The sequence below is a fragment of the Thermobia domestica genome, chromosome 10, assembly GCF_964235325.1.
Source record: "Thermobia domestica chromosome 10, izTheDome1.hap1.1, whole genome shotgun sequence".
In the NCBI taxonomy this organism is placed as follows: Eukaryota; Metazoa; Arthropoda; class Insecta; order Zygentoma; family Lepismatidae; genus Thermobia; species Thermobia domestica.
In genome coordinates, this window is record NC_137463.1 from 35,091,383 (window position 1) to 35,106,551 (window position 15,169).

At 30.6% G+C, this 15,169-nt stretch overlaps 1 protein-coding gene across 3 annotated transcripts in view; it reads right to left on the reverse strand.

Moving 5' to 3' along the window:
* LOC145662439 (proton-coupled amino acid transporter-like protein pathetic) overlaps positions 1–15,169 on the reverse strand; it is a 409,124-nt gene that overhangs the window by 19,634 nt on the left and 374,321 nt on the right. For all 3 annotated transcript variants that reach the window (XM_081728010.1, XM_081728009.1, XM_081728011.1), the window contains exons 3-7: positions 14,388–14,507; positions 11,194–11,344; positions 8,398–8,519; positions 4,844–4,928; positions 3,025–3,300 (exon numbers count right to left, since the gene is read on the reverse strand). In XM_081728010.1, the coding sequence (XP_081584136.1) occupies positions 3,025–3,300; positions 4,844–4,928; positions 8,398–8,519; positions 11,194–11,344; positions 14,388–14,507 (754 nt within the window). The remainder of the gene's footprint in view (positions 1–3,024; positions 3,301–4,843; positions 4,929–8,397; positions 8,520–11,193; positions 11,345–14,387; positions 14,508–15,169) is intronic.

A 15,169-nucleotide genomic window follows, 5' to 3' on the forward strand; every position in this document is an offset into this window, starting at 1 on the left:
GCATTTCACGAATATTGCAATCAACCTACCTCCTGCTACATGAACCACAGGATTAATATCATGTTGAATATACGGGGAACACAGACAGTCAATAGCGTTCTCAAGATGAAGATGATCATAACTTTTCGCACACTGATACATACCAGAATCTTCATTACACACAGTATCAGCAAAGCAGTCAAAATCATTCAAATGAGGAAAGAAGTTAGGATAATCTGATCCAACCAATACGGCAGTATGCTTTTGTGAAAACTCCGTACATTTCACTAATGTAATGTGCCCACCATTTCGCACTGCACTCTCGTGAATACGCTTTTGTTTAATGGAGTTTACTTCATCCAGCAACTGTTTACTTTGGTTGGTGTGTTCATTTACCGTAGTTCCTATAATATCTACAGAGTCCTGTTCCTATAATATCTACAGAGTCCTGAACTTCAGTGCATCTCTGTACTATCTTCTCCCTATCTTTATCGTAACGTCCCAATTTGGCAGCAATTTGTTGATTCATCTGTTGTAATTGCTGTTGTATGCCATCATTATGTTGCTGCAACTGCTCTAATCTTTCGTCAAAATGCTGATCTTGTTGATTCACCTTCTGGTCCAGTTTTTCCAGTTGCTGATTTACCTTTTCAAACTGTTCATGAGCTTGGTCCTTAATCTTCTCAAACTGCTCATCACTACGTCGAGCTTGGTCCTTGATTTATCATGATATTTCTTTTAAGGCTTCCAACATGTTGTCTGAAGAATTTATTACTTGATTTCACTATCAGTAACATTCATAATGTTCCTATATATAATCCGGCCACTTCTCAAAATAGTACAATTTATATATGGCTCAATATTGATCGCTTTTTACTATACTTCCAAAACGATACAATTACTCTCGGGTTTCCGGCACCATATACAACGAATATCAATAACTTTTCCTTCCTTCCCGGATTCCGGCACCATATACAACGATATCAACTTTTCGTTCCTTCCCGGGCACCATATACAACGAATATGACTGGTTCTTTTTATATAAATTGAGCCATTAAATAACACACACTCCGTTTTTGTATTAATTCTATTTATTTATATTATTTATCTGTTGTCCTGACAACCTCCTATCGACAATCATATTATTTAAAACATATGAATATCTCTTATATATATATATATATATATATATATATATATATATATATATATATATATATCGATATTATATCTAACTTCCTTCTTTTTCTTCTTTTTCTTCTTTGAATAATCTAACCAGTCTAGTACATATATAAAATACTTTACGCCCAAAATTTACAAGTAATAAAAATTTACAAGTAGTAACAATATACAAATATACAACGTACCGTTGTATGGGTGCCATTTTTATAACACAATAGACTTTGGAATCACTTGTTCCTGAGAAGAGACGCTAATTTTATAACACATATATATAAAACATAAGTAGTTCGGTTCCTTTACATCTATGCTCGGAACACCTGGTTCGATTCACAGTTCCTAATACTTATTATTTTGTTTTTACCAGGAATGATTCCAGTTCAACGTTTCACATATAGTCTAGGTAAATTACAGAATTCTACACAGACGAGAATTGGACCCGGTTCAAGGTTCATTCAGTGACAAGGATCTCCACGCCACTATCACTATTGACCTACGGTCATGAATATGTCCGAATGTAATACCATCATATGCTATTACATGCAAATAGACACACCAGACATGTAAACCAACAAGATCAACTTATGCTAACATGCACTTATAGCTAACACAAATATTTAAGATTGCGTTTCAACATGAAATGAAAAATGGCTTTCTTTCCTTTGATTTTATTTTTAGGTCATTATATATATATATATATATATATATATATATATATATATATATATATATATATATATATTACGAGTACTTAGACCAATATTTACTGTTGGTTACAAAACACTGAAAACTGGTTTGCACAAAATGAACGACGGCGAAATTGAAAAATAAGTATTCTTTCATAAAGATTTTCACTGTCAAAATTTGAAATGTGATGTTTTGATTTTATTTATAGTTCCACATTGATACCATTTCTATTTTACATGAACTATAACATACTTATGTGTTTTTACGTTGCTTTTGTTCATTTTCTTAGGAGCATCTTTTTAAGGGTCCTACCAACGCCATTGCAGCAGCTATCACCATTCTTCCTGTGCATGTAACGAATTCTGCAGAATCACTATTGTGGGAGGGAAAAGAAAATTTTTCATGGCATAAATATTAATTAATTATATTAAACACGAACAATCGGTAAACACTATTTTTAAATTGATTTTTTAATATTTTTCACTTAAAGCTTCGATGTTTGTAGAGTAAAAGTTTTTTTTTTTTTTTTTTTTTTTTTTTTTAAACGATGAAACACCATTGTGGGCGTGTCCAAAAGTGTGAAGAGATTCCATAACCATGTATGTGTGGTCGCAGAACTTGAGAACGACACACTCACACATGCATTTTTAGAGACTCCTCAAGGAGATTCAGTGAACTACACATTCACGAACTCACTCCTAAGCAAAAGAACGATTTAATATAAAAGGCTCCCAAAGGATTTCTTAATCATCTCATAAAGCTTATGTGCTGTTAATAACAAAAGGAAACGTTATGACTACTCAAAAATTGTCTTTCAAATTTGAATCTGTCAATTCATTAATTTCGCTGCACAGCAATCGCAAAATATTTTAATTCAGCATGTAAGCAGTACATTATTATTCATTAGCACATAATACTTGCGTAGTTTTTACATCATGTATACACTTAATGTAATTATACTTTTTGTTTTCTTTAAATTGTTTACAAAGTAGACAATTCTTTATCAGATAGAAGATTTAGAAGCTGGAAAATTTATTTCACTGTACTATTTTTGTCTATCATCTTTCTTACTATATTCTTCTTCATTTACCATAAATGGAGAAAAGTATTGGGGTCGTATTTACTCTTAATAATCACCATGTGCACATTAAAATAACATAAATAAATAAAAAGGCTTACCACACCAATTCCTTCAAGGGCAAAAATTGCAGTTCCAAAAAATAATGGTAATTGTTCTATAGTTGAAAAGTTTTTCCGATCATGTATGGATGGAAGTTCTCTAAATATATAATAAAACGTTACGCTCATTCCTGTTGCTATCAGAACGTTAGCAACCATTGAGAATGGAGCTAGATACTTTAGATTGCGGACCCAGTTAAGAAGAATTAATGGAACTAACATTGCTACCATGTATATTCTTATATCCAAATGGGTTCCTGTATAATAATCCACAACCTGGAATATAAAAGTATTAGGTTGTATTTACTATCTTTTATTTAAAGGGGGAAAAAGTAAGAATAATCATTTCAATCATTTTTCCCTTCTTCTTTTGTTTAAATTTTGCTAGGATTATTAAATACAGTATGCAATGGAACAAAAGTATCGTAATATTGGGTACATATAAAACAAACATAAATAAAACACTGACCTAAAATGTGCCCTGGAAATCCTAAAAGAATTTTTATATTTCCAGTGTAATTTCCGCAACCAATTCTGATTCTCTCGACGTCTAATCAGTAATGAAGAGCTTCAATTTCACGAATACTTTTTATATTTATTCAACTTCGTCCTCGTACAAAGTACTAAAATCGGCAATAAGTTATTGAAATGTTAGAGATCCTTGCACAATAGCTCACAATTTAGCTATTTCAAAAGAAATAAGAAAAAAATGGAACAACGACGTTACTCTTTACATATGTTTCATTCAATTGTGAAAAGTGAAGTGAAGTGAAATATTTTAAGTTGAATGAAACACATGTAAAGAATAACACTGTAACTCACAAAGAGTGAAAAAGTGAATGACTGGACCGACATTCGAACCTGAGATCCGCCATACCGTGCCGATGCGTTAACCACTAAGCCACCCCGTCCGCAGTAACATCGTAGTGACACATCGTAGTTTGTTTTTATTTTGGTACCGCTAAGTTGTGTTAATGTGTGTAGTGATCTGTAACATTTCAATAATTTATTGCCGATTTGAGTTTCGAGTGGAAAAAAAGCACTAACTTAAATAAAATGTAAAAAAAAAAAAAAAAAAAAAAAAAATGGTTTTGTGAAGTCGAAGCTCATCGTTACTGGCTAACTGTTGGAGATAACAAAATTGGTTTTCAAATCATACTAGGAATATACCAATTCTTTTAGGATTCCTAGAGCACTTTATAAGTGAGAGCTAGTAAATCTTAACAAAATGTGCTAGATTGTATCTGTATTAAAATACAGTATAAGTTGCATAGTACATATATAGAGAATTCGCTCATATAAAGAATATGATGCAAAAGAAAATTGGTTGATTCCTCTAGTTTCTCATAATAACATAGAAAAAAAACGATTGCTTTCCCCTTTGTAAATAGATTAATAGATTTTTCGAGCAGACAATATGAAAATACCACAATTACAGTAAAATTTTAACAGAAAGCGTTTTTAACTAATGTAAAGCAAACTTACCATATCTATGAGCTTATGAGTTTGGGACATGGAAGCTAATTAACGATTTCAGAAGCGTTTCTTTCCGTACTCTTTCTAACCATGTTACATTTTTATGCATTATGTTTTGTTTTTTCATATTGTTTCACCTTTTACTATACTATTCCATTGTTTGAGAAAGTTAATCGAAAGCAAAAATATATATAATGTAAGATAATAGTACTTTGCTATTAGTGAAATTTATTTTGCTTTAGAAAATTAGACATCGCTTAACAGTGCAACAATGTCATGGATTGCTACAGTCAGTTCTTGTGAAGAAAGAGAAAAGATACTGCAAATTTTCAAATTTTCGTACCTGTTGAATATTTCTTCCCACGAAGACAATGTAAACACAGCAACAACCCAACAAATCTATGATTAAAAAGGTATTAATTGTTCCCCTAGAAATAAATACATAAAATAAATAAATGCTATTATAGATATTTATTACAACTTTTTATAAATAAAATTTATTTACAATCAGAATGTGTCAATAAGAATTTGGAAATGTAGAAGACTTAAAATAAATATAAAACAGAGTATGATTTATTTTATTGTGTGCTAGAGATAATTATGGACATTTATTCATCAAGAACGTGTAGTATATGTATATATATTAATTCTATCTTTTTTTAAAAAAAAAGAAGAAGAAGACGTTACATCGCACATATTGTGTAACGTACTTCGGATTGTAAACCAAACACTTTATTTCTTCGTCCTCGTGTGGCCTCGAAGTGAGACTAGGAAACAGATACATTCAATTAACAAGGTTATACAGCTGCATCCCTAAGTGTGGGTTGCAGGTTAATAGCATGTATTGATATCAAATATCAGTCGTTCCCAAGACAAAACAGCATTTATTTTAAAGAACAAGAATAAATTAAAGAGTAACAATAACATTAAATATATACTGGATATATTGAATTATAATTATATGTACAACTGTTGGTTTTCTTGCCAATTTAACCAATACTTAATCGAACGTGATAGTATAGTATAATCGAATATAATACATATGATTGTTATAATCTGGAACATTGAGAAATCAAAATGATAAAGGGATTCCACTTCTGCTTGTCAGTTTTTTCTCACTAGAGATAATCATAAACCACAATCATTTGGGGTTCATGTTCATTCTCGTTTCAAACAAAAATAAGGTAGAGGCATGGAGTAAAAAATTATTTAGCAATGAGAAATGAATGAATGTATAAATAAGTCAATAATAAAAGTGAATGAAAAGTAAAAACAATAAAAAATAAATTGAAAATAAAAATAAATAAATAAACACTATTAAGTTTGGATAGTCTTAATTCGACAGACAAGACGACTATTTCATTTACTTTTGAATCATTGGCCCAAAAGATCCAATATATTTCAATCAAAAATTTTTTTGTAGGCCTTATAGGACCTATCTGGAGAGCTACATATAGTATAATCAAACCCAAACTATCAGCTAACTCAGTATGATGTGCTTATTCCGTAGAAAATACGAACACTCGATTTAAGGGCCGTTCATAAATTTTGTGGCTTCTGATTCAATTGATCTGAAAGATCCAATATATTTCAATCAAAAATTTTCTTGTAGACCTTATATCTGGAGAACTACATAAAGTGTAGCCAAACCCAGGCTATCACTTAATTCAGTATGATGTGCTTATTCCGTACAAACTAAGACAACTCGATTTAGGGTCCGTTCAAAAATTTGTGGTCTCTAATCCAAAAACTAATTATTGGCCAAGATAGCAACCTTTTGATCCATTTTTAGTTTTCCTAAAATTCTTGTTTAAAGATGTGACTCACAACAACCTGAAAACTTACCTTCAAGAAAGAGAGAACTTTCACAGTGTAGTAGGAATAGAATTAGAATTAGATGATGCTTAAGTAGTAAGGTGATGAAAGATAAACCTACTATTAAAGCAGGAACTGAACTATTACTCTAGTTGATATTCGAAACTTTATACTTGCAATAGGGCTTGATCTGCTAACAAACGTACCAAAACAAGCGCTGTGATAATGAAGTCGTGAGGGAGTCAGACAGAATTAAAAGTGTTTTTTTTTTTTTTTTTTTTTTTTTATACAAAAAAGAAGCTGTTTACAGATGACTAAAGAAGAATTCAAATTAAATATGTAATGGTATTATAAAAACTTGTACTTGTGCACATTATTTCATATGAAACAGTAACTTTGAACAATTTTAACTCAAATTTATCTAATCATACTTGGAACTCACTATTTATATAACTCTCATTTACTAAGTACTTTCTAAGTTGATATTCTAATGCAAAATATGATATTCTAATTCTATTTGATAAAATTATCTAAAGTTGTTAAAGGAAATGAAACAGTTTTTAAACTTCTTCCATATGACTTTGTGTTCTTCAAGTTAGAAAATAATATTTCCAATACCGAAGCTCGCTATGATATTTGCTCTAAAAAAAGTTATTTAAATACTTCTAACTACACTACATCATCTTAATATACACTCGTCTGACCTAGCTCTTGCCTATGAATTAATATATATGCATATTCACTTTTAGCTTTCTACTGCACTAGACAATTTACTTTAGCTTTTTAATTAAATTTCAAGTTTAAAATTTAAAACCACAAAAGAAATCTTAGATGTTTTTTTATCGGTTTCTTAGACTTTCCAAACAAATATGCTACACATAAACTTGAAAACTCTTATAGAATGACCCACTTGGTGTATTTATCGATAGATATTAGAGTAAAATCGATAACAGATAGTGAGATGATTATTATTATTATTATTATTATTATTATTATTATTATTATTATTATTATTATTATTATTATTATTATTATTATTATTATTATTATTATTATTATTATTATTATTATTATTATATTCCTGTTAAAAAGGTTTTCTCTATCAAAGGTCTGGATATTACCTTTGACTCTAAAGCTAGAAGAGATATAGGAATTTTAAAATGGATCTTTAAAGATTTCTCCTCTTTGAAAACCTGTTTAATACTGTATTATGCCAATATAAGAAATCATCTGGAATATTGCACGAGTATTTGGAATAAAAGTGCCCAATATTTTCAAAAAGACATTGAAGTAGTTCAGAACTTGTTTCTCTCATAGTTACGATGGAAACCTAAATTCCCATTAGAGAAATCCCATGACGAAATTAGGCACATACTTGGCTTACTCAAATTATCGGAACTTTATTTGATATGAAACTTCATAATGTTTTGATTGGCAACGTACAAATTGATTGAGGCTGTAAATCTTTATGTTTCTAACGTGTCATGTCTAACTTCTAATTTTAAAACGTAATCATATTTTTATAAATGTCCTGGTATATAAATACTTGACAAGTGCTAACAATTACTCACCTAATTTTCTTTCTATTCAGAGCAATTCACTACGTACCATTTGTTGTCTTCTATGAATGACTTAATATTATGGCTGTATGTTTTATTCTAATTATTATCTGTATTCTGTATGTTTTACTCAATGTAACTTTGTATCCTTATCTTCTTATGCTTTACGATCTTTTTTTTTTTCATACTTTTTTGTATTGTTAACTCATATATTATTATCTTTTGGAAATTTTAACTTCCTGATACTGCTACTACTACTACTACTACTACTACTACTACTACTACTACTACTACTACTACTACTACTACTACTAATAATAATAATAATAATAATAATAATAATAATAATAATAATAATAATAATAATAATAATAATAATAATAAATTCTATCCATTCCATCAGCACACTTGTCCCTCTATTGAATCTCCATGGTTTGGAAAAATATCGTTTGAATTGAAATAAAAATTACTTCTTATTTATTTATACTAACGTCTAACTAAAACTTAATTTAGAACAACTTACTTTGCAAGACCTGCGAACTTTCTGACTCTTTCCGGTCCTGTTTTGAATGCTACTTCTGCTACTTCAGCAAAACCCAAAGACGGAGTTTTTGTTTTTCTACATAGTTTGTGCGCACTTTTAACCTGAAAAGACAATAGGAATATCTGAAAGTTAGTTTTTCTTTATTAATCTTTTCTTAATACTTAATAGAAGATATTATGATAACAACAATTATGATTATGTAATAGTTAATGCTTCTTACCTTTCTCTTTCTGCTGCTCAAAGTGGAAAATTAAAACAGTTAACAAATGTCAAAATGTGAAGGCAAATGTAAACTTTATCCTTTCTTGTAATTTTCTTGATGATATCCATTAATGTCATAGGATGACTATACCATCTAAGGAATTGACCTAAAATGATCCATATGTGCAGAGTAAACCGAAAGACATGACTCACGCTGTGATGCATAGAAATAGTGTTGAACAGGTCATCAGTGAGCCTTAGAGACTCATTGATACACTGGAAACAGTAGAAACAGTCATTAGCGTACCATTGGCTCAGTTAAGGGGTCTTGTAGGATGATAACAACGAGCACTAGGACCATCATTTAATTAATGCAACCTTGGTAATAATCAGTATTGGGAAGTACCTAGGTACAAAATGCGTACCTGAGACCTATACCTAGGTACATTTAGTATTTAGTACTTAGTACCTGTACCTAGGTACGATTTTCCTGTACCTAGTACCTATTTATAGGTACATTTCTTAGGTACATTTTAGGTAGCTCGCACATAAAACAAATATTGTAGATTTTCGTTTCTTTGAAAGATTTTTTTTTTATTCATCTCACACACATTGAATTTCAGTGAATCATAATTTGTTACTTGCTTTATCAATGATCAAAGTTCAGCTATATCATTAGATGTGGCTTTTGTATTCCAGTCCCCATTTCCAACAAGGTGGAATTCTTCATTCGACTCGATCACAAAGATTGTTTCGATCAAAAGTCACCTAGGAGACCTATGCGAGCAATTGAATATAGGCAGATTCAAAACATCGGACATTGATTTTTTGAGTGAATATATCACAGTTATGAATCCTTTCGCGTCAGCACTGGACAAATTGCAGCGCGACAACTGTTATTTGGGATTTGTTTTACTTGTAGTGTATTAAGTGAAATCGAAACTTCACTCCTTCACCCATTTCAAATTCTGTTATCTTGTAAGCTTTATCTTGGATGGCTTGGAGAGTCGCTTCGCGATTGACATAAGTTCTTCCTCGAGCAAGGCATACGTTCTCGCAAACTTGCACTATCCCGAAGTTCAAGCTAAAATGGATCAAATCTGATCCAGAGAAGCTCAACATGTGGAAACAGTTATTGTTTAGCGAAGCTGCAAAGTTGTCAGAACAAGAAACCAGTGATTTAGGAGCAATATTAGAGCCTTCCGACTGCGATTCTGATTACTTTTTTTATTTTATGAATCAAAGCCTTCCTTAGACGCGCTTTCATCAGCTGGTAATACAGCCAAAATGCAAGTACTGTCCTACTTGGAGACAAAAGCAAAAATCTGTCAGCATTGCATTCTTTTCCAATTGTGAAACAGATGTTTTTGAAATATAATACAATTTTGCCCTCATCTGCCCCAGTCGAGCGGCTTTTCAGCACCGGAGAACAAAGTCTGATTGCGAGAAGAAACTGTCTAACTGGCGATACGTTTAAACTTTACTACTTTTAAAATCAAGTTACGCTAAGGAGAAGAAATGAAAAATCTTAAATTTTGCTACTGGGGAAACTCGAACTGCTTCATTTAGCTTCGCAGTGTATTAGTAAAAGCTGCAATGGGGGACAAGGGAGACAAAGGTTTGTGTTTTTGAATCATGGAAAAAACTGCTCACTTTTTATTAATGTAAATTGCGTTTATTGTAGTCATTTTCAAATAATATAAAATAGATAGCTTCTTAAACAGTGGCCTAGTACAAGTTATTTGTGTTTACTGTTCACTGTCAATGTTGTACTTAAGGTTTCAAGCACACGGGAAATCCTGGAATAGTAATTTGTTAGATTACCCATCTTTCCTAATAGTTCATAATCAATCAAAATTATAAGAATTTCTCTCAATTCTGAATTTCCTATTCAGAACGTAAAGAAACGTCGAAAGATTTTAATGTTACATATTTTTAAATGTTAAATTTGGAAGTACATATTTTACGTAAAAATATAATTCATTCACACATAATTTCAAACAGCGGTAGAATTACTTTTAGAATGATGAAAGGCTAAGATGAAAGTAAGAAGAAAACAGACGATATAATTTTCACCCCACTTTTTTTTTTTTTTTGAAAGTAATTAAAATGGCATTATGTACATGATGATATGTAGTCTTTTAGATTGTTCCTTTCAAATAAATTATTACGAAATAATATGCTGATATATTTTAACTAATGAACACAATAAAAACCTAACAAAATTAGAATAAAGGATAAAAGATTAATGATTGCAGTTATTCTTTCTTTGATAACATTTTTTTAGTTGATAGAGGAAGCTACAGCAAGCGTGTTTCGAGATAGACAATTTTTCCTGCCAACGCATATATAATTAATTCAATCGTACTTTGAAATATACATACTTTATTTTATCTATATTTTGAGACACCAAAAATTGAGAAAGAACTATAAAAAAAATATGTAACTAATGAAAAAGTATTCTAAAAATGGTAACATACATACATGTCCTTTGAATAGAATGTTTCTTTACATTTAAAGTCTAGTTATAATTTTATGTGACAAATTGAAAAAGAACTTTGAACATTTGCTTACCAATATATGGACGCAATAAGTGCATACAAATCCTACGAAAAATGTTGCTACGACACCAAACGCAAGTCCTGCATTTTTGAAAGCAAGTGGCATCGCAAGAATTCCAGTTCCCAAACTACCTTTGAGCAGGTGAATTAGAGTGTCAAAGTCTCTGCAAGAAAATACATAAATAAAAACAAGGATCTAATTATTTCTATTTGATTGACTTAGCAAAATACGTCTGGGAAAGAAACACTAGTTTTCTATGTCTCTACAAACTACTAATTTTGTATGTCAATTTCATATATTAGATAAGAAAATATCTAGACAGTTAGGTAAAATATTTATATTAGGTAATTAGGTAAGAAAATCAACCAGCTCAAAGTCAAGGTACCGATAGGATGTGACTTATTATACATACTAGATTGAATATATACAACTTTCAACACTCAAAAAAAAAAAAAAAAAAAAAAGTAATGTATAAATACTAGTGAACATACACATTCCGATGATTAAATTCAAGGCTTTAAATTAGAAGTAGTACTCACATTTTAATAAAAATTATACATATATTTAAAATTAGCAAATAGTGTTCAAAATTAGAAATGACTAACGTTAATACTAACTGAAACTAACTTTCCAGACATCAAACATCATATATTTTATCTATATTATTTTATTTCTTTTCTGAGGTACCTTTCGGCGTATACATCGATGTTCATTAATTTTTTTATTCAAAGTCACCAGATCCGTATTTAAGATTAAATATAAGAACTTTTAAGTTAGAACCTTTGGACTATTTCTTTCATTTAGTGCTAGTAGTTTTGCATGGACACTTTAATGCGAATCTGGGAAGTTTTACATAACAAGTAGCAGCCTCACAGTGTTTGGTTTTCGGTAAACCAAACTTCTTAAGAATCTAAATTTAACCAACCCAAGGCTTAAATGTAGCATTTTACCTCAAGTGTAAGAAATAGAGTATACTTTAAAATGAAGAATATTTGAAAGTCTTTAGATTTGTCTATAGAAAGTCCTTAGGTTCATTTGTATTGATTCTACGGACAGATTAGTATCTTGAATCCTGTGCGTTATAGTAACCCATTAATCACAACAGCATTGCGTGTAGTCTATCAACCTAGGATAATATTCATAATTATTCCCATAGGAATACACGAGGAATCAATTTTTGATTGACTATATTTTCGGATCAACTGAATGGATCAGCTCCATCAACGAAATCGATTTGTAACATTTAAACCTTTCCAACTTAGTCAAAATTGAAAGTGATTCATTAAAAAAAAAAAAAAAAAACTTGAGATTTTTATCTTCGAGAGAGTAAATAAAGGACTAATTGATTACCGTAATTGGATCATACAAAACAGGAATAAAGAGTGGCGCATGTTTCTATACAACAAAAGAACGATATTATATCACAAAAACAAATGAATAGTTTCAGAGCTCCAAAATGTTGCAGCTTGAAGTATTTTTGTGTACAAATCAAATAGAATTATTATGTTATCCTCATATAAGGTATTCTTCATTATAAGCGATCTCACTTTACGCGTTTCCACTATAACGCGATTTAGAAAGAAAGAAAAAAAAAACATGAGAAATTGTACGGTAATTTAACAGTTATCTTTCTTCTTGAAATGGAAAACTACAAGAAAAATTATACAGAGGAATAAGCTTAGTGTTGAGTTCATCAAAAACTTTTTCTATATTACAGCACATTGACAATGCAACTAAGATCATAAAGGAGAATAACATCAACAGAAATATTGAAATTTTCAGGGAGATTCAGAATTCTTTGGCCAGCTGTAAGGAACTGTACAAAGAAAGAATGAATGCAGCCCATCAGACGAACATAGATAATTTTTTAACAAAAGCTGTGAGTCACTGCCTTTCCATCCCAGGGTGTTCAAGACAGTAAGAAAGTGATCCTGACTCACCGGAACTAGTTTCTGTATTGTGTGACTGAATCCTGCCAACTTTCAATGTACATATTATACATTTTTTAAAAAATAATTTTACGAAGTATTTAATTGTAAAGATTGAAATTTCAGTTACTTTCCTCATTTAAAATACGACTATCCCTATGTTATACATGTTAAAATCGTCAATTTACGCGTCTCGTGTTACACGATGATTTCTCGGAACGAATTAATTGCATAATACGAGAGATAGCTGTATTTGCATTTCTTTCACTTCAATTTCTGACGTTTGCTTAGAATTTTGTTCTCTTGAAGATGCTAAGAATTTAATACAGCAAAACATCAGAATGTGAACATAGAGACTTATTCGCGATGGTTTAAAACGATTCTCCGAATAGTGTCTTTTATTGAAATTCGACTGAGCCCCAGCTGGCTGAAAATTGACTAAAAAAATTTAACTAATATAATAATAATAATAATAATAATAATAATAATAATAATAATAATAATAATAATAATAATAATAATAATAATAATAATAATAATAATAATAATAATAGGTAGGAAGTAATGTAAGACTTTTAATTAAAATAAAGAAAACAAACAATTTATGAATTCGATTCCTATGTGGTACTTTTTTTCCTCGGTAACTGCTGGCCAGATCTGAATCAAATTTGGTAGACGAGTAGCTCATTATCTAAAGAATAAACATTGCTTTATTTGGCGACTGAGCTTGGCCAGGAACAGGCTTGGCTCGGCTCGACTCGCCTGTTATGTGGTATTTTATTTCTCAGTAACTACTGGTTGGATCTGAACGAAATTCGGTGAACAAGTAATCAATCAACTAAGTAATAAAGATCGCCGGATTTAGCCGGGGACAGGCTCGGCTCAACTTCAGATGCAGCTTGACTGGAGCTTCTGAGTTCGGTTCACTTTGACTTGTTTAATTACAGTTTTGAAATTATTCGGAGAAAACGGTTTGCATGCTGGAAAGTAAAATCCGGTTAACTTTTCGCAGTAAACAAAATTTGGTATCTGGTACTTAAATGTAATAACATTGTCACGGTTTTATTTTTATTTTCCTAATTCGGGGACCTTTTATTTCCATATTTCCTTTTATCTTCTCTTCGCTTCAAAACTTTGTGAAATCATTCTGGATTATGTAAATTGTAAAGTTGAAAATGTTTCAATCCATTGTGATCAGTCATCTTGCAATTAACCTCCAAATAGCCTGTAAAGTTTATTGCAATTAGTACAAAAAAAAAAAAAAAAAGTTTTACTTACGTTGTAGGGTGTTTCAGTTGTCTGTGTACGAATGGGTTGTACTCAACGTCTACTCCATTTAGAAGTAATTTTGTTGTTCCATTGGTTTCTCCGTCAATAATTCCATTCTTCTCACTTTTCCTGGGTTAATAAGAAATAAATGTAAATATGAAAATAACTGTTCCTTAGCCACAAATTATAAAAACTTTCTACATGCTAAATACTCAACTTTATCAGCAGTTTTTATGAGAATTTTTATCTTTAACACTGAAACAGAATCAATACTAATTATCAGACAAAGCAAACAAGTAGATTTCGGATTATGACAAATAGTTACGCTACCATTACTACTACTTAACTATATTTCACATTACTTTTTAATGTTACACGCTACTTGTAGATCTATAATGACTAGCTCATGTGATTCTGGTTTAAGTACTGGTGAAAGAGCACCAAAAAGTTAACTTAGCAATTCATTTTCAGTGATCGTTCGTCTTCTTTAGCCTAAACAGTATAACCGTGAAACATTAAAGTTTTTTTTTTTTTTTTTTTTTTTTAAATCTCCATTTATAATGTTGACGAAGTTCAAAAACATTTCTTCCGTTCATGGTCTCTATCAGAATATTGACAAAGTTAAGAGCTGTTTACTGAAATCAATATGATGTACTTTAGGGGCCAAAATATTGTATAATTATATGGACCAAAATATTGTTTCTTAGACACCTAGAATTATATGATGGTGATGACAATAATAATAGATTAGTTGCCAGATTTCTGGATACAAAAGTTAAAATATTTTTGAT